Source organism: Musca vetustissima, unplaced genomic scaffold, assembly GCF_032173495.1.
Source record: "Musca vetustissima isolate MV318-11 ecotype Yass unplaced genomic scaffold, APGP_CSIRO_Mvet_v1 utg3283, whole genome shotgun sequence".
Classification (NCBI taxonomy): domain Eukaryota; kingdom Metazoa; phylum Arthropoda; class Insecta; order Diptera; family Muscidae; genus Musca; species Musca vetustissima.
This window is the reverse complement of record NW_026888655.1, coordinates 67,180-88,512: the sequence shown is the minus strand read 5'-3', so window position 1 is coordinate 88,512 and position 21,333 is coordinate 67,180. Positions and strand designations below refer to the sequence as shown.

Here is a 21,333-nt window from a genome sequence, read left to right as displayed (position 1 = left end):
TATGACGGAAATTTTATATGGGGTATATGATCAAATATAGAAATTGTCCGCATAAAAATTTTCTATCCTAACAGAACCCAGAGAATACTGCTAAATCCCTCAAAATACCAAAAATAGGTCGGTACTTTATGCCAGCCTCCGAATCATACGCGCAATGTTATATTGAAATCAATTCAATATTGATAATTCTTGGTATCTCCTGATTTAGATTAGACGAGTTTACTTGCGGCAATTCTTATCGTTCTCTTTTGAACTTGCTTCATGCGTCTATACAAGGCAATTCGGTTTAAAAAATATTTTTTTTAATTTTTAAATAAATATAAAATGTAAAAAAAATACGAAATACACAAAACGAATTGCCAGAAAATTGCCGGTACGAGCAATTTTTTCCATTTCTTTTCCCGTTGTCCTACTCTCCTACAAACAAAGACTTGTCGCAAGTAAACTCGCCTAATCTAAATTGGGACTATGGAGACTTCCTGTCTAATGAAACCACTTGGTTAAATAATGTGCCTAAAGTCACCAAACCACCGAATAATGGAGGTACCGCTTTCCGTTTCAGAAAATTTTGAGTCGATTTACGCAGGTCCGTCTGTCTGACTGGCTGGTGCGCACGATAACTCTCGAAGGGAATAATCGATTTCACCTAAACTTTGCAATTAATATTTCTTTCAAACATAGTTTAAGTTCGAATATGGTGAATATCGGTCCACTCCTTATTTTCATAATAACATGCAAACGGACCATCCGATTTTAACGAAACTTTGTACAACCTATTAGATTAAGTATGAAGATGGGACCCATTAGTCCACTCCTTCTTGTACCTCCCCCACAGAGGGTCAAAATTTTCAATATTTTAAAACCCAATATCAGGCTAATGGAATGTCCGATCTGAAACAAACTTTGCACAACCTATTACCTTTACTAAGCCTAGATCAAGTTAAAAAATTGTACCAATTGGACTACTCCTCCTGGTACCTCACCCACAAAATGGTCAAAATTGTGCTAAAAATTAATTTTGTAATAACACGCAACCGGACTATCCTATTTTACAACTTATTATCTTCATGAAGCCTAGTTCAAGTAAGAAGATGCGACCCATTGGTCCACTCCTTCTGGTACCTCCACCACGAATGGTCAAAATTTTCAATATTTATAAATGCAATATCAGGCGAATTATTTTTGCATTGGTATATTATCTCTACCAACCCTATATGTACAATTTTATCAATATCTGTGTGTAATTCCGAAGACCTCCGCAAACCATAGGGTGGGGGTATATATCTGTCGGCAATACCGAATAAATAGGATATCAGGTGAATATTTCCTGGTTTTGCAAGCAAATTTTAAGAAATGCAGATTTTATTATTAGCTATAAGCGAAATTCCTTCTATAAACTTTTTAGCACTTTTATTTGGCACTTTTTTAAATTTTATAGCACTTTCTAGCATTTTTTAAAACAAAATCTAGCATTTTTTAATGACAAAGTTTTGGCAACACTGCATATAGGTGAGTATAGAACAATATACAATAAAAAAATTAAAATCGTTCATAGAAATTTACTAAGATTACGGTTATTTTCTTACAGTGTGTTTATTGAACATTAAATTTTGTAATGTGCTTGTCGAGACTCTGCAAAACATACCGCTTTGTTGACCGTTATAATCTAAAGAGCCTCTGCATTCAGATTAGACATTTTAACGTACTATCCTATATTAATTTGGTGATACTTTAAATGTTGATAACTTGTATTTATGTCGCAGTTGATACGAAATTGCCTTTGCCAATATAATTCAATTTTATCAAGGTTGGACATTTGTCTTCACTTTAAGAACAGTCCTTTCCAAAGCAGATTTACATTTAATTAAAACAATTTCGAATTTTATACGCATAAAATTCGAAATTGATTTAATTAAACAAATTTTCCTGTTTGGTTATTTTTATAAACATAATTTGTCATAGTCATATATACTGATACGAGTATTTCGTTGGAATCAAATCAGCTGGATTTTTCAGTTAAAATTACTCAAAATTTTTTAAAAATTATTATAAGTTCTCATAAATAAAAAATCAAATGATATTGGGCGTGAGGTTTTCTTTATAGAACCACCTAATCATTGAGATTTTACCTATCTTATCTAAAAACTCATTGTAATATTTTAATACGAGGTTGCAAAAAAGTCATAACCCTACTGTACCATATACAGTGGTGGTCACAGAATTAAAACATTTACTGTGGTAAACATTTTTTGATCAGCCCTCGATTCGTTTGAAGTATTTTTGAAAATTTTTTAATTCAGAACACTTCGATATACTGCACTCAAGAGATTTAGTGTGAAAATGGAAAATTATTTCATGCAATTTTTTCATAAATAACGGTTTTTATGAAAATACATCGACTTTGAAGTGGCCATATAATTAAAACATTGTGTGGGATTTTTTACTTTACTGCATTTTTTGAAAATATTTTTAGAAAAGCTCTTTAATTTAGTTAAATTATGTAAAATAAAAACTGATAAAATCATTTACAGATAACATTTTTTGAAAAAATCTGTAAAATCTATCAAAATTGCCAAAAACTTGTACAGTACACTTTACATTCAGATAATCACTCTTATTATAGAAAATAAAGGTCCGAATGAACCAGAAATTGCTAGAATTAGTAGAAAACAATAAATAATTCTCAAAATAAATAAATATTTGAAATAAAAACTCAAAAAATGGGAATTAACCTAAAGGAACGATTCAATTTCAATAGCCTTTACTGAAGAAGGCCGGAATATTTTTGCGGTATGTGAGAAAAAATCGATTGATATTGGTATTTATTATGTCAAATCGATTGTTCGAGTAATACAGAATATATTTCATCAAAAAAATTATCAGTCACAATAGAACGAACAGAGATCAACACCTATGTTGACGAGAAAACGTTTCTGGTACACAGCAGCATGTTTGATGGTTAACTCTTGACCCTTAAAATCTATTGAACATGACAATATTTTTCCAAAATAATATTTTTTGAATAGAATAATGCCCATTTAATCTATTTTAGCCTAAAAGAAAGAAAAATTTTACAATTTGACAAATATTTAAAGTCTTGAGTTGAGCATCAAAAATGCTGCTGTGTGGCAGAAACTTTTACTCGTCAACATATGCGTTGATCTCTGTTCTTTCTGTTGTGACTGGTATATTTTTTGATAAAATATATTCTGTACTACTCGAACAATCGATTTGATATAATAAATGCCAATATCAATCGATATTTCCTCACATACTGCAAAAATATTCCGGCCTTCTTCAATAAAGGCTATCGAAATTGAATCGTTCTTTTAGGTTAATTCCAATTTTTTGAGTTTTTATTTCAAATATTTATTTATTTTGAGAATTATTTATTGTTTTCTACTAATTCTAGCAATTTCTGGTGCATTCGGACCTTTATTTTCTATAATAAGGGTTATTTTTTGAATGTAAGGTGTACTGAACACATTTTTGGCATTTTTGATAGATTTTACAGATTTTTTCAAAATTTTTTATCAGTAAATGATTTTATCGGTGCTTAGTTTACATAATTTAACTAAATTAAAGAACTTTTTTAAAAAATATTTTCAAAAAATGCAGTCAAGTAAAAAATCACACAATGTTTTAATTATATGGCCACTTCAAAGTCGATGTATTTTCATAAAAACCGTTATTTATGGAAAAATTGCATGAAATAATTTTCTATTTTCACACTAAATCTCTTGAGTGCAGTATATCGAAGTGTTCTGAATTAAAAAATTTTCAAAAATACTTCAAACGAATCGAGGGCTGATCAAAAAATGTTTACCACAGTAAATGTTTTAATTCTGTGACCACCACTGTATATACCAAAAAAGCCGGGACGCACACAGGATTTCATTACGGAGGGGCCGGCTGGTGTGTTATCAAGATTTTCTCGGTTTCAAAAAAAAAACTTATTGTAACAAATATTCGGAGGGGTCACACCTCGAAATTTCTTATAGTTCTCAAAAAAAAAAAAAACTAAAAAAATTACATTGATTTGTAAACAAGGTTGGCATAGTGCCCTCAAATAATTCACCTTTTTAATGCGATTTTTTCAGATTCGAAAAAATGAGTAACTTCTGTTTGCTTTGTCCTGCATGTGTGTATGTTCGATGCAACAGAATAATGTGATGTGCAAATCCTCCACTACTGTATTAGTCATATTCAAAGAATGTCGTCTTTTTTAAACAAAGAAATGGAAAATTTGAAAGATGTTTTTTGAAGTGACAACATATTTGGCTGAAGGTACAACGATCATTGGCGATAACAGACGGTAAATTTGAACATATGCATATAGGTACATACACACGAGTGCATATACTCCTAGAACGGTGACCGTATTAGCGGTCACATACAAACCTTTATCAGAAAATGAGTAATGGCGATGATAAAAACGCAACTGGGTGGCGATCATAACTTTTTTTTTTTTTTTTGAAACTAACAAATATTTTCCAAACAAATGTTAATGGGAGTGCTGACATCTGACATGGGTTAAATTGTAGCAGATACACAACAGAAGACAAAACGTTAGAAAATAAAAACCAAAAATGATAATGAAAGAAGCCAGATAGAGAGAGAGGGAATCCCAAAGAAGATATACACCAAAACAAAATACACACAGAGAGCAGAGAATGAGATCGATAGAAGATATTATTTCTTGCTGAGAGCGAGATATAAATAATTGTTTTTTTTTTCTTAATTTACTTTGTTACTTTGCATATGATGACGTGAGGTTGGGAGTGGATCACGGTATGTGAGAGTATGGGTAGCTTGATGTCGAGATTGCTTGTATCTGTATCGGACTAGTAAACTTCAATTTAATTTAAGTTTTTTGATTGTTGATGACCCTGACAAAATGTTCCAGCGGAAATCGTTGAATTTGTTCGTGAATTGTACATCTCTTCAGAAACTGAACCTAAAATGTATAGCAACAGTTAGATTCCCGTTCTGTGAGGGAAACGTGTTCGACAGCATGTTGTGTATTTGGAAAACACCGGTCGCCTGCTTTTCTTTTGGGAAAACACAAACCCCACCCTCCCCCACACGAACGATAGAGAACAAAGAGATATTTCCGTTTACTTACCTAAATCTTCCATTTTCGGCAATTGATTTTGAGTTTCTAGCTTGTCGTCGAATATGAAATATTTCTTATAGGTAATCTCCAAAAATATTTGTAATTTTCCTTTTGTTTTTTTTCGCTTTTCACTATTTATTTCACACTTTCAAATTGCAATTATTGGTTTTTAGTCACTTTCAGAGGTTTTGCGATATTCCGTAGATATTCCACGCACACACTTTTTATCTCGATTGATTTTGATTTGAAATTTATGGAAAAAATCGGGTATGGAAGAGATTTTACGAGTTGAAGTTATGGCCGCCGACAGTTAATCGAGTTCCGAGTTCGTCTCTGATTCACTTTTATTTGGAATTGAAAAATGATTTCTTATTTCTCTGCTCTTGGGTTTCTTGTTTTCTGTGTATGTCGTCGATGGCCCCAGCACCTCAGCCCCCCTCTAATAAATGTAGACAAAAACAAAATCGAATCACAACAACAACGACGACGATGATGAGTTTATGAGTTAAGGCAGAAAAGTAAACAAACAAAGCAATGGTGGGGAATGAGAAATGTCAGATGTAAATCGATTTTTCGATAATTCGATAAGTATAACATTGCGAAGGGCCTGGCAATCATTTAATTTATACTGAGGCTATGTTTACATGATACGCGTTTTATTAAAACATGTATTGTATGTGAAATTTCCACAATAAAAAATCCAATAATAAAAGGACTACATTTCATGAAGACTCATGTACCTAGCAATAATGTTTAAAGCAGAAAAATTAAGTTATTGCATTATGTGTATACATTTTTCACAACATTTAGGCGATTCTTAATTCGAATAAAATTCTGTTCATGTCCAACTGTCCTTCTGTTTTGTATATTGACTCGGAATATTCTTGGAACGACTGATAAGTTTGAACAATTTGATAAATTTGAACAATTGCTGTTTAATGTTAAAATGGTCCACAATGTCAGGCACCGATAGAGGCCGCAACATTTGAAATAGAGCTGTGAACTAAAAATTATCAATATTGGCCAATCGCTTAAAGTACATTTACATATACGATTTTAAGTTGACTCGATTAACTAAATCCAGAAATACACCCTAATTATTTACACATTCTTTTAATCATGATCTAAATGTCGATCAGCTGATTTTTGTTAGTATACATACAAAATTGGGAAGTGGCGCCAAAAATATTTGTTTGGAATTTGAAATGAAAAAAAAACTACAACAATGGAAAAGTTTTTGCAATGCTGTGATCGCTTAGAATGTAAAAAAATCACCTAAAACACAAAAATTCTACAAATAGTTTTTGTTTTTCTTTAATTTTTCGTGTTTGCATATGGCAACCGTTAAATTTAAATACCCCATATAACTTCATCCCAATTTTTGGTATTTTCAGAATTCAATTTCAATTTATCATTACCCATATAAACCTCGACGTTTTAACTTGTTTATTAAAATTTATTTCAATGGCATAATTATACAATGTAATCTCATGTAGACATATGATTCCAATCTTTTCATTATTCTGCTTTTGAGAACATTCAGCTTTCAAAATTTAAATGAAAATACCTCACATCTTGTGTTCAGTGACAAAATTTTCTGAAACATTTATATTTATTGATTTTTTGAAGTTTCCTACCTCTTAAACCTAAGAACAATGTGCAGCTTCAGAAAATATAAATTGTTAATTTTTTTTTGGAAAATTGTCAATCCACATACATGGCATAATTATACAAGATAGTGTCATGCAGTCATGTGTTTCCAATTTTTTCATAAGTATTCAGCTTTCAAAATTCAAATGAAAATATCTTCCTTCGAAATGTATTTATAAATATTTTGAAGTTCCCCGCCTCTAAAACATAAAACATAAGTTGTAGCAACCATGGTTAAATCTTGAGATCAATGTTCAGCTTAAAAAATATATTTTGTTTAATTTATTTAAAATTTGCCAATCGACATACATAAAATTGTATGTAATTTATGTTTCATTTCATTTGAAATTGATATATGAATTCCAAATAAAAAAGAGTTGCCATTATAAAATTCTCAAATGAGACTACCTTCTGTAATTATGCCATGTGAATTTGATATATGAGTTACAAATTAAAAAGAGTTGTCATTATTAATTTCTCAAATGAGACTACCTTGTCTGCTTTTCCACAGGCAAATTTTTATTTGGCAAATACTGAGTTTGTAGGCGAGAGGGGTGCGAGGAAGAAAAACAAAAATTTGCCTGTTCAGAATTTGCCGTACACGCAAATTCTGCTTTGCTCTGTTCGTTGAAAACAATTTTGTTGACATTTCCTTTTGAACCTGTTCGCTTTACTGACACACAGCGGGCTTTTGTTTACAAACCTTTTGCTTTAATTTGTGCAAGTGAAATTTAATTTTTAATTTTTGCAATTTATATAATAAAATATATAAAAAATAAATAAAATATAAAAAAAAACTTTAAAATGCAAACACTTTTGACTTTTATTTTCTTTCTTTTGTATTTTGATTCGCAAATTTGGCAAAGAAAAATTTGCTAATGGAAAAGCAAGCGAAAATTTCAAAAGAGAAAACAAAAAATTTGCCAAATAAAAATCTGCCTGTGGAAAATCAGACCTTCCAATTGTATGCCATGAATTATTTCATAAAATAATTGTAAATCGTGGAACAAAATCCTAGTTGTATGTACAAGTGTTAAAATGATATACACCTAAGTCTGCTTTTACACGGTCTTTTTGTACACGGTTTTGATATAACACGGTTTAAAAATTGAATATTTTTAAATTAACACTAGCTTAAAGATTTAAGTGAATTCCTTTAGTGCGTACAAACAATTTTTACTGGTCAAAGCAAATTTGAATAGCACTAATTTAGGGGAATTCTCTTTATGTATAAGATCAATTTCTTTTTTTACACGGCTTCTTCTGGAACCAATCTACCGTGTAAAAACAGACTTAGGTGTAAAATTGTTAGCCAGGTATACATTATCGTGGATTTTACTTGTCTTATTACCGATGGAAACAAGTGCAGCAAAATTCTGTAATGTTTCGATTTTGGCTCTGTAAATGTAAAATAAAAAACCTTATTCTGGATATTCGCTGGGAGATATCTCGCATGTAAAAAAATCGCTTTCACATTCTCGCCTTATTCTGAATGCGAGATGCGGATTCGAGTTTTCGAAAATGGTGCTTGAAAAAAAGATTCGTGTTGCCATATTGTGATTGAAGTTGTAATGTGTGTTGCCATATTGTAATTTAAGTTGTAATTTAATTGTGTAATATTTTTCAATATTTTATTTATTGATGTTTTATTAAAAATGTTTACTTTTTATTATATAAAATTTATAACAATACAAATGTTTGTAATTAAAAGAAAATAAATTAAAATTTGAAAATATGGCAACCTACAATATGGCATGTGAAACAGCTGTTTTGATGCAATTTGGTGCAACAACTACAATAGATTACAAATAAAAGAACATTTTTATGATGGGAAAAACACAACGAGTAATGGGAAGAAATCTGCGTTTGAATTAATTCACAGTTTATTATTTCACTACATAATTGTGTGCCTCTTGATATAATTTCTATATTTTATCTCCCAAAATTCTTAAAGTGGTCAGTTATGATTTGCTCCTACTCCTTTATTTCTTCCTTCAGATCATGCACGCGATAATTTTGAAAGAACAAAAAATATTTTTTTTTAATTTATTTTAGTTCTTTCATAATTTTTATTTAAGTTTTTCACTGTTATGCAGCTCATAAGGCAAATTTGGTTTTTCCATAATTTTTAAAATTTTTTTCTTGAGAGACAGAGAGATCCTCACCTCGCATTCAAAACTCGACTTAAATATTCTTTATTACCTTTATACATTCCTTGGCAATATTTGGTTCAGCATGCATCGTTATCAATAGGATTTCAAATGACATTTTTTTGTTCAGCCTTATTCAGGATGTCAATTCCATGTGAATTTACTCGCTCTTCCCCTTCGTCTTATTCTGAACAACATTTTTGTGTGAATTTTTTCTCATTCTCGTTTTCGCCTTATTCTGAATGAAGTTCGAAAGCGAAAAAATTCGCTTTGGGGAAAAATTAGGTATTCTGGATTACAGGGAGTAGGAGAATGAGATGAAATTTTGTGCGAAATTTTTCGCTAATAAATTCAAAGTGAGTTGACTACAAAAACATAAGTTATAAATATCTTTATGAAAAATATTAACACAATACTTATTCTATGACGATTTAGAATATTATAAATGATAATAAGCAAATATTTATCTGGAAAACAGCAAATAAAATGCCTTTGGAAATCCTATTGATAATGATGCATGCTGAACCAAATATCGCCAAGGAATGTTTAAAGGTAATAATGAATATTTAAGTCGAGTTTGATGCATTTGGGAGGCGAAAAACAGACATTTTGGGTGAGGATCTGTCTCTCAAGAAAGAAAAGCCGCTTAACAGTGAAAACTTAAATACAAATTATGAAACAACGCAAAAAAAAACTACAAAAAATATATATTTTTTTAAATTATCGTTTGCATTATTTGAAGGAAGAAATAAAGGAGTAGGTCACTTTAAGAATTTGGAGAGATAAAATATGGAAATTAAATTAAAAGGCACACAATTATGTGCCTGTGTTTTTGCCATCATAAAAAATGTTTTTTTTATTTTTAATCTATTGTAGTTGTTGTACCAAATTGCATCAAAACAATGAACAGCTGTTTCACATGTCATATTGTAGGTTGCCATATTTTCAAACTTTAATTAATTTTCTTTTAATTACAAAGCATTTATAAAGCTGATTATTGATATTTCACATTTGTATTGTTATAAAGTTTAAACAACAATAACAAGTAACAATTTTTAATAAAATAATCAATAAATAAAATATTGAAAAATATTACACAATTAAAATACAATGGGGCAACATACATTACAACTTAAATTACAATATGGCAACACACATTACAACTTAAATTATAATATGGCAACACGAATCTTTTTTTCAACCACCATTTTCGAAAACTCGAAACCGCATCTCGCATTTTTTGCGTCTCCCTATTCATTCAGAATAAGGCGAGAATGTGAAAGCGAAAATTTTTGTGTATGCGAGATATCTCCCAGCGAATATCCAGAATAAGGCTGGTTGTTTTCCCGTTAAAAAATTGCTTACTATAATTTATAATATTCTAAATCGTCATAGAACAAGTATTGTGTAAATATTTTTCATAAAAATATTCAATACATATGTTTTTTGTAGTCAGCTCCCTTTGAATTTATTAGGGAAAAATTTCGCACAAAATTTCATATTATTCTCCTACTCCCTGTAATCCAGAATACCTAATTTTTCCCCAAAGCGGATTTTTTCGCTTTCGAACTTCATTCAGAATAAGGAGAAAGCGAGAATGTGAAAAAATCACAGGAAAATGTTGTTCAGAATAAGTCGAAGAGGAAGAGCGAGTAAATTCACGTGGAATTGACATCCAGAATAAGGCTGAACATGTTGCTCTATTACATATTTTTTTTCGATTTCCCTGTTTTTATTTGAAATGGTTAATGTGGTAGTTTTATTGTAATAGTGAAATGTACATTTATAACTCAGGGCCGCGATGGTTATCGTGATTGTTAAAATGTACTTCCTTGTCATTTTTGTTGACGTGTGGAGAATTAATATATATTATTTTTTTGTATAAGTGTATTAATTGTAGACTATTAATGTCTTAAAAGTGGTTTTTAAAATTATTGTGAATAAACAAAACTAAAATAATAACAAATCGATTCAGGTTCTGAAACAGAGCAAAATTACTGATTAATATAATCTCTTCTGTTCAGAACGTGCGATAATATATACAATTTTTTATTACGATATTAATTTTTCTTGGAGTACAGGAACAGACCAATAAAGATTCAAACGTAAGAATTTCAATAGAAAATGCAGTTTATGACTTAAATTTTTTTCTGAGTTTGATCGCTGTTAGTATATATATAGCTGTTTAACCCTCTTTACAAGTATGTTATAACAATAAAAATACCTGTTTTGAAATGTTTAATAAAATATTTTTATTCAGTGCTGCAAAGTTGCTGTTTTTACAAACATTAAAAAAGTAATTTGTCACATATATATGTATGTATATATTCATATTAAAGTATATATTTTATATAGTTTTAATAAAAAAATGCAAGATTAACTTGTTCACAAAGTCGAACTATTGTATTATTCCAAAAGTTTTAAGAAATCCCACTATAAATATTCCGAGCTTATATTCAAAAATTTGTTTTTGTTCATGAATAGATTTCATAAAGTTTCTTATTCTACGTTTAATATCGTCAATGAATTTGTATTCTATTCCACATAATTTTGCATTAATATTTTACTTAAACAGATTGTTTAATCGAACATCTTTTTACTGTCAGAATCCGATTTTAGACATTTCTTTATTTAAGGTGGTCAAATCGTTTGGCAATATATTGTATACCTTGTTGTTTGGAATATGATGTAAAAAATATAATGGTCGTATTGAAAATGGTGTACTAAATGCCAAATAATCAAGCTTATTTCTATTTTCATAATTGGTGTGAGTCCACACACTTATTCAATTTCGATGATTTCTTAAAGCTAATCTCGATATCAACTTTAATTATTATTCTCACTTTCAATGTTGAATTCACAATAACATGTACTAATTTATCAATATCAATTTAAATGTACATATATATTTTTTGTTTGTAATTAAAATTTCGATAAAAATTATATATATATATATATATATATATATATATATTCAATATTTATTCAGACATTTGATTTGCGTTTATTTTCAGGGATCTTTTTTCATGAATTTAAAAGTGTTGTAGTTATTATTATATTTAAATATATATGAGAAAATTGTGTTTAGAGCTACGAAAAAATAAATAATTATAATAATAGATACATACATAACACACTCGCACAGTCGGGCCAGTGCATAAAGAGGAAAAATATATATAACATATAAATTTAGACAACATACTAAACATAAAAACATGTAAAGAAAAAAATGCCGGTTGAGCAAGTTTCAAATTCACATTGAGCAATTCAATCAATAAATTCATTGATTGTAATATACGGTTGCCTAACATAGGCTTTAAATAAATTTCCAAATAGTTCTTTATATTCTTTTCAGTCTGTTTCTGTAAAACAAAAATAAATCGAAATAATTCGAGCGAAAATATACCATTCATTTTTATTTCGTGTCTATCGAAAATATATTACTGATGGCAACTCACTCGAACTCGGCAGTTAATCTTATAAATATAGAAACATTTGAATAGAAAAAATAATGCTAACTTGATAAATAAATTTTCATAAACAATATCACAGGGAATGTGGACGTTAAGTTTCCAAATAAATTGGGAAATTTGGCAAAATAGAGAGTTAGGGATTTCTTGTGTGCACAAAGTCATGTGTTTACATATAATTAAATACAACGACTTAACGATAAGTTACCTACTTTAGGTACGATTTCCATGTTTATATCTGTATATATTGTATGTATGCGTGAGAGAATGGGCGTGTATAAAAGTACATTTGTTAATTACTATGCAAAGTGAAAGATTATTCTACGTAACTATGGTTTTTTCTTCTCCAAATTCGGTTTTAAAAATTGCCTGTTTGGTAATTTTAAGATACGAGTGATTATCAATCGTATTTCAGCCAGAGATGAACAGTAGTACATCGTTGTATCCGTCTTATATTCGACATAATGGATCTTGGCTACGTAATTCAAACGGTTTGGTAGCTTCTCCGAAACGACCGATACAAGCAGCAGGCAAACAGAATGGTAAGAAACTGAAAAATAAATACATACATATTTAGATAAATAAATGCAACGGACAATATTATTACTATCGTCAAATTTAGAAGGGTGGAGAAAATAATAATCATCATGAAATAATAATTGGTCGTCATAGTCGTTTATTGGCGGTATTATGTACAATTTAGTACTACTTAAAATTTTGTAAAATATTTTTCTTTTATTCTGTTACAAAGTCAAAATTTAAAACTACGTAATATTTCTGCTTTTCTAATTAATTTCCTGACAAGCTGAATTGTTGTGAATATTGAAAAATGCAGAAAAGATTAACTATTAATCAGTAAAAAGTTTAAAGTTATTTTTATCCTGTTCTGGTTGGCATTTCGCGATTAAAATGTTGGCAGCAAGAGAAGACTGAGGCATGAATTCGCCTGCTTGCTAATCTTATGAATAAACCTTGGGGTGGATATTAAATTCACAGAGAATAGAACATGAAGTCAATCATTTTATAAAAAAAATATTTAGTTTATATAAAATCGATAAATACTACCAAATTTAAAATTATCTCATCTTTTTACCTGAACGCCAGCAACTCCCAAAACAACTCCAGCCAATACTAAGGTTTTGGAATCTAAAATATTCAAGAGCTTCTGCAAACATCCATCTGAATTAGCATGAGCAACGGTACAGACATCAGCTTCATTAAGGTTAATCATCTGACAACAAGACGATGGGATGGTTTTGTTAGTGAAAACCTGTTCCCAATCGGCGGGTCCTTTAATTCCACAACATCCCAACTAGAAATTGAAATGTTATATCGAAATGTATTAGCCAATACTCGCCAACTTACCTCGGTTTGTAATAGAGTCCATGCATCACGATAGTCTTTACGATCATTATATTCATCCATGGTTACATTGAATTGACTTTCCATCATTTGTTTGAGACCAGTATGTTTGATATAGCCCGCTATACCCAACCCTATCTCAAGGAAAAATACTATCAACGCCAAGATGACAAACGACAGGATCATGCAGCTGTTTTCCTTTAAAGCACCACAACACCCCATGAAGCAGATAAATGCCACCAACGATCCCACAATCATCAAAATTATTGGCGCTGTCCATATGTGATCACTAACAAAGTTTGAATAGTGGGCATAGTTGAATTGCACCATTGCTCCGATCAATAAAATCAGTATGCCCGAAAGCTAAAAATGAATCGACCAATTAAAATGTGACCTCTGACCCACGACTCAGTCAAATACTTACGGCAAAACATAAATTGCAGAAGAATGTCAAAAATTTGACACATGTTACTCCTCCAGATGCCATATTTGTAAATCGATCTGTATAAAAGAAAATATTTTAATTTTTTATTAGATATATCTTAAGCGTTCATTGTAAGACATTTACTTAAATAATATTTATAACGTGTAGCACTTCCGCGACAATTCGATTTTACTTATATTCTCTTCCACTGCTCGATACGTAGTACCACTTGTTCACGCATACCGTAAAAAGTGGTTCAAATAAGCAATAACCGCAATATGTAGCAAATAAAATATACGAGCACACACCCTCCCTATGGGTGACAAGCAGACACATTCAATTATTCTCGTTGGCTTGGGTATGCGCTACGACATAGTCTACAACAATTGAAGCTACCCGCGCCAATAATAAATCAATACCAGTCGTTAGTGGAGCACTCTTCATCCGTAAGGCAAAATTTCACGAAGACAATGACAAAAAAAAAAAATTAAATCCTCTTCGACCACATTGAAACCCCAACTTACAAATACACTCGCCCACCCCTCGTCGTACACTTCACACATGTATCGTTTTATGATGTATTGGATAGTTGAAGGTTTTCGTCGAAGCCTCGTCCGTCAACCTTATCTCAACCCTTTTCAACGAATTGTATACCACAGAATATTGTTCTTGTGGAAGGAGGGTAGGGATCAAAATTGCTATTTTAATCATATTGATTAGATTCATTTGCCTAAATGTATATTTTATTTTGTCAGTAAAGAATGTTAACAAAAGAAAAGTTCCTGAGGATTCAACAGAGATTAGTTGGATGGTCCTATTTTATATACTCTTGAATATATCAATAACTTTCGTCTTTTATCAAATTTTAAAATTAAAATTTTCCTAAAATTGGTTAATGGTATAATTTAAATCGATTCAGTAATGCCTACGCAAATCATGATAGAGTTCATAATCTTTGATTAAAGCTCAAACATTTTGCACGTTCACGATTTTAGGATCTTTTGTTTGCGTTTTGGATACAAACAATTATCAATATCGATCATAGCCACTGAATCACGGTAACTGATTATACGGATTGGACATGTGTTATCTGAATTATCCTTTCTTATGTCGCTTCATAATAATTCTCGCCAGAGAATTTTTGGTGCTTCGAACGTTTTGAACCGGTTTTTCATTCAAGAACACACAGGAAAAAAGCGAATGTAAAATCAACATTGCAAAATTTTGATTTTACATCGATGTAATTTTTTAGAAACATTTTATTTTAACTTTGTTTCATATAAAATCAACAGTAAAACATGTTAATTTAATATTTAACGTTGTTGATTTCAAATTTTTTACTTTAAAATAAAATTGCCCATATTTATTTTAACATTTTTCATAGTTAAAATAACAGTAGACAATGTTGAATTTCCATAGATGAATTTTTATAATAAAAATAACAAATTTTCATGTTAAATTAACATTGTGACAATAGTAAAATTAATAGTTATGAATGTTGAAATGACATTTTTCTATTTTAAAAATTAAATAACATTGACTCATGTTGAAACAACATTTCAATCATGTTAAGTTAATATTGTCACTAGTTAAAATAACAATTACCATTGTGAAATTAAAATTGAAAAAATAGTAAAATTAATAGTTATAAAATGACATTCTTCTATTTTAACAATTAAATAACATTGACTCATGTTGAAACAACATTTCAATCATGTTAAATTAATATTGTGAAATGTAAATGCTAACTGGAAAAAGATTAAATTAAAGTTGTGGATTGTTAAAACAACATGAAACAATGTTGAAATGAAATGAATATGCCGAATATTTAACAAAAATTCCATTCGTATAGCATTTATTAGAGTGTTAAGGCGTATACCGCGTGGAAAAGTAAAGTGCTGCACATATTAAGTGAATTTAATTCTTTAAAATGCAATTATGTCTGAAGCGGACAATAATAATATAAATTTGGCATGTGTTGTGCAAAATTTTAGCCGAGATAACATTAATTTATTGAGTGACGAAAACGAAAATATTATAATAACCATTCCAGATATTCAAAGTACGAGTCAGTGTTCCCAATTAGAAAGAAAGTATATAAATATGATCAACATAAACAGAGCGAACCGAATAATTTGTAATAATTATATTTTACGCAACATTGTTGTTTTTGTTACTAAATATACAAGAACTCTTCAGTTCATGCGTTTGGAAGACTCTTCTCTCTGTTTATATATATATTTAACATATTTTTGATACTATCTAAAGAACATTTTTCAATAATTATATAGGATCTAAAATTACATATAAAATATCTATCAAAGGAGGACATAAAGGAAGCTATACCACCAATAGGCCTTCGTGCTTGTTTCCGGGAAAAGTTGTTCTGTTGGAGAAAAACTGAAGTAAGGAAAATCATTCTTAATCATGTTTTCATTTTATTTATTTCAAATATTTTGTTTTCATTTTCTACAGTATAGCATTGATGACGATACCTTGTCTCAAACGATTGCCAATAAAGTAGTCTCTTGGTTATAAGATCAATCTAATGTTAGTACAACACCATCGCCGGTTTCATCATTATCAACAATAATTGCTAATTTTAAGCTGTCTAAGGTAAAATTTCAAATCATAGTTTATCGTTTTTGTAATATACATCATTTTTTCAAGCGATTGCGTTCAATAGGCTCAAACAAAGATCATTTTGAAGTTTCATATACAATCCCCGAGAATACTTGTTCACAAGTTGACGCACCAGTTCTACAAACTTTAAAAGCTTCATTGCCAAGGGATTGTTCTAACTGGGATGAAGTTAAAGACATGTGGCAAAGGACATTTTCATTAAGGCAAAGCGAACTGAAGTCGTCTGGTAATAATTACGAATTCCTTAGCGATTGGCCATTATATACTAATAGCAGAGCTGACGAACTAGTAAGCATTACAATCAAATCATGTTTCAATCAACAAAGATAAATTGTTGTTATTTTTATTATTATTTCAGATTAATATAGACTGAGATTCTGCATCCAAACAAAACTCACCTTTTTTGAGTAAATGAAGTGTGTTCATGAACAAAATTGGCAGTTATTATAATCTCCACATAAAAGACAAAAAATCGAAAGAAGTTCTTACAAATGCAAAGGGTATTTCTGACCAAAGTTAGTATCGTATAATCACATAAATTGTGTCTACTTTTTATTAATTCACAATTTTTTTACAAGGCTCTTTAGGCTGTATACATGCAATTCTACTTAATGCTGTAATTTTACCAAACGCTTGTTCTTCGGACAAATCTGGCAAGAATTCCAAAAAATTTTCTATAGCAGATGCTATCGAGAGCTTCGTTGTCCATATAGTATCAATAAATGATTATGAAAAGGTAATATCTGTAATTGAAGAAAAATATTACAATAGGGGGTTGACTATACAACCATTTATAATAGTTGTAGGCCATAGTATTTATAATCTTGAGAAATTTTACGTATATTTTGATAATACACTTTTAAAATTTGGATCGTTTTTGAAATGCTTAGATACAAGCTTTAAAATAATACATACGTTATCGTTGGAATATCCAAAAGGATGTGAAGGTCCATGGTTTTTTTATTCAAGAATATTTTTATGAAATAAAACCCGTTCAAGATCAACAGTTACCAAGCATTGGCACTTTGCTTAATTTTTTAAAAGATTTAAAAAATTAATTCAAAATGTTGTCTTGTTTCATATGTAATAAAAGGTTGTCATATTCTTGAATTAAATGATAGTTATATAATTGAACCCATTGATGAGTATGAACATATGTTTAATAATTTAAACATTAATGTTGGTAATGTTGTGTTTCATAATGAATTAATTATCGCAAGAAGACTTTATAGAAACAATTATTATATAGCAATCAAAACAGAATTTCTTTCTTTGTATAAAATTGCCTATATTACAAAAGTTCATTCCACAATTTATGTAATATGTTCGAACATTCCAATCGTACGTTGTAGGCAAGTTAACGGACATGGTATAATAATAGAAGGTAACAGCAAGTGTTGTTGTACAAAAAATGATACAGCAACCACATGGAAATTTGTTGTTTGTAGTGTCAACTCATTTGGCAGAAATATGTAAACAAACAAATTATCATCAAATTATCTTTATTTTGAAATGTGTAAAACATATGATAATGCAGGGAATAGCGAGATGTTCCTTGAAGAAAGATTTGCTTCGTCAAACTTTCCCAGCAGGCAGATTGAGTAAGTTGAATACGGGAGCACATTTAATAAAGAATAATTACAAATTGTATGCGTTCCCAATTTTCCTGTTGGGTGATTTTTTTTAAAAAAATGTCAAATTCATATTGACACTAGTATTACGTTGGAATCAAATCAGCTGGGATTTGCTGTTGCCTTTTATAACACTGTGCGACACGAAAAATTTAATTTTATAACGGTAAATATAGAGAAAAACGTGGTTTCATGGATTTTCCATTTGAAACTTGAATAACTTATTTGCTTTATAACGGATTTATATTATTATTTTTTTCTTTCGTTTTTCCTTTCAAACAAGATATATATTTGGTAAATCGGTTGAGTATTGGCTGAGTTACATTTGCTAAAATGAAAAATTTATAAAAGTTTTATTATATTACGACTTTCAATTACAAACATTTAATAAAGAATAATTACAAATTGTATGCGTTCCCAATTTTCCTGTTGGGTGATTTTTTTTAAAAAAATGTAAAATTCATATTGACACTAGTATTACGTTGGAATCAAATCAGCTGGGATTTGCTGTTGCCTTTTATAATTGTACCATGGTTAACGGATAAAATATTTTTAAAAGAACTCCATGAATTTACAAGTCCTCCTTTACATCTATTTCCTATTAATAATCGTAAAATATATTTAAGAAACAAATATTTCTAAACTTTATGTGGCGCTTTCCAGCGCCTTTAATACATACAACTTTGGTGAGCTTTATTCTGTGGCAGATGTTGATGCCCAGCTTGATATATTGAACTGTGGTCTTCGGCACTTGTATAGTGTAGTTCCTGTCAAAAGGAGATTTTGTAAAATTAATAAAGATGACTGGTTTAAGTCTGCTGAAATTCGGTATCACTTGTCTCTTCGTGACATTTCTTATAGGTCCTATCTTCGGGACAAAAGTGTTGAAAATTGGAAATTGTTTTGTCGCTGTCGTAACCGAGCCAAAAAAACTATAAGAAAACTAAAATTTATTGCTCATAGGGATATGTTTGCTAATAAATCCACAAAGGAAGTGTGGTCAATTTTAAATAAAAACGGTTTGTGTACTGATGACAGAGAAGTCGGGAATGTTGATGTTGAGGCTCTGAATTCAGCTTTTGTTTCGAATCAATCCGTAGATGTTTTTGATGTTTCTTGTATTCCTGTTGATGCTTTTGATGGTTTTTCCTTTCGTGCAATTGATTATGCTGAGATTGTTGATGCTTTCAATAAAATCAAGTCCACGGCAGTTGGTTATGATGGATTTCAGCTAAAATTTCTAAAACTTGTTTTCCCCCTTGTTGGTCAATTTTTGTTGCACGTTGTCAATTCTATGTTAACAATGTCTGTGTTTCCAGAGATGTGGAAAATTGCAAAAATAGTGCCAATTCAAAAAAAAGGATGGTGATTCTAGTGAATATAGGCCTATATCTATAATGCCGATTCTTTCTAAAATGGTTGAGTATGTCATGAAAGATCAAATGCTAGTTTATATTGGTGAAAATTCTCTATTACATGAGACCAGTATGGGTTTAGGAGTAATCGCGGCACTGCATCTCTTCTCGTTGGATTGACTGACAATATAAGGAAGACTGTTGGTACGGGAGGTTGTTGTGTGTTGTTGTCAGTAGACTTAGAGAAAGCCTTTGACAAAATTAATCACGCTAATTTAATAAGAAAATTGCATCGTTTGTTCAATTTTTCGTCCTCAGCTTGTAAGCTTATTTCGTCGTATTTGTTTGGAAGGAAGCAGTATGTTTGTTGTAGGAATGTTGTTTCTGGAATGCTCCCTGTGAGTAGTGGTGTACCCCAGGGGTCTGTACTTGGGCCTCTATTGTTTGTTATGTATGTTAATGATTTGCTAAGTTGTATTAGTAGTAGGTGCTGCATGTCATTTGCATTTGCTGATGACTTGCAGATTTTGTTTAAAGGAGAATATGTGTTTTTAGATGTTTTGCAGTCCTCTATACATTTTAATATCAATGTGTTAGTAACGTGGTTATCTGCAAACGGACTTTCAATTAATACACGTAAGAGTAAAGTTATGTTTTTTGGGAACTTGCAAGAGAATTCAGTAAATGTTTCCATTTATAATAATTTTATAAATGTTGTAAACTCTATGAAATGTCTTGGTTTGTTTCTTGATAGTAGTTTGGTGTTTGATGTGCATGTTAATTCTTTGGTGTCCAAGGTAAACTTTATTTTAAGAAAGTTGTACTCTTTGGATATGGCTCCGCCTAAGAGCATTAGAATTCAATTGGCCCATGCATTGATTATGCCAAATTTTTTGTATTGTATTGAGATTTTTGGGGGTTGTTGTGGATATGTTTTACGTAAAATTAAACTATTGTTCCATAGGGTTATGCGATATGTATATTGTGTTAAACGTCGTGATCACATTTCTCCTTACGTTAAAGAGTTCCTCGGTTGTACCTTTGAAAGTTTTGTGAGTTTAAGGTCAATGTTGTTGTTCTATAAGGTATTTAAGTTGCAGACTCCTTCCTCTGTAGTTGATTTGTTTATGTTTTCTAGATCTGTTAGAAACATACAAATACTTGTTCCGCGTTTGTGTCCTTTATTGGAAAAAGCCTTTTTTGTACGAATTTCTAGAATTTTTAACACCTTACCGCCTTCTCTTAAAACATTTAACTCTTCCTTAAAATGTTATCGAACTCATTTATACGATTACTTCAACCTCAATTCATCTTAAATTCATAGGTTTTGCTTATTTGTTTGTGTTTTTATTGCATAACTGATTTCAACATTTAAATAAATTTAAATATAATATATTATTTTTTTTATTTTTTTTTTAATTGATAATTGTGATATAATAATAAGATATTTGAACCTGTAAATTGAATTTAGTGGTTGAGAGTAGATATAATATTGAAGTCCTTTGCCCTATGTGATAGGTCGCTGCATCAAA

At 30.2% G+C, this 21,333-nt stretch overlaps 1 protein-coding gene across 1 annotated transcript; it reads right to left on the bottom strand.

The window, feature by feature from the left end:
- Positions 1 to 12,729: 12,729 nt before the first annotated feature.
- Positions 12,730 to 14,235, bottom strand: LOC133336554 (CD63 antigen). Its single transcript, XM_061544837.1, has 4 exons — positions 14,173 to 14,235; positions 13,752 to 14,111; positions 13,480 to 13,698; positions 12,730 to 12,936 (listed from the first exon to the last, which is right to left on the bottom strand). The coding sequence occupies exons 1-4, from the start codon at positions 14,233 to 14,235 to the stop codon at positions 12,871 to 12,873; spliced, it is 708 nt and encodes a 235-aa protein (XP_061400821.1). The 3' UTR covers positions 12,730 to 12,870.
- Positions 14,236 to 21,333: the final 7,098 nt, after the last annotated feature.

Bases quoted from the DNA above. Each gene is read 5' to 3' on its own strand.
- LOC133336554 (XM_061544837.1), bottom strand. From the start codon at position 14,235: ATGGCATCTGGAGGAGTAACATGTGTCAAATTTTTGACATTCTTCTGC. The intron at 13,699-13,751 runs GTAAGTTGGCGA...TTCAATTTCTAG, and splicing joins GGACTCTATTACAAACCGAG to TTGGGATGTTGTGGAATTAA. The intron at 12,937-13,479 runs GTAAAAAGATGA...TTTATTTTTCAG, and splicing joins TGGGAGTTGCTGGCGTTCAG to TTTCTTACCATTCTGTTTGC.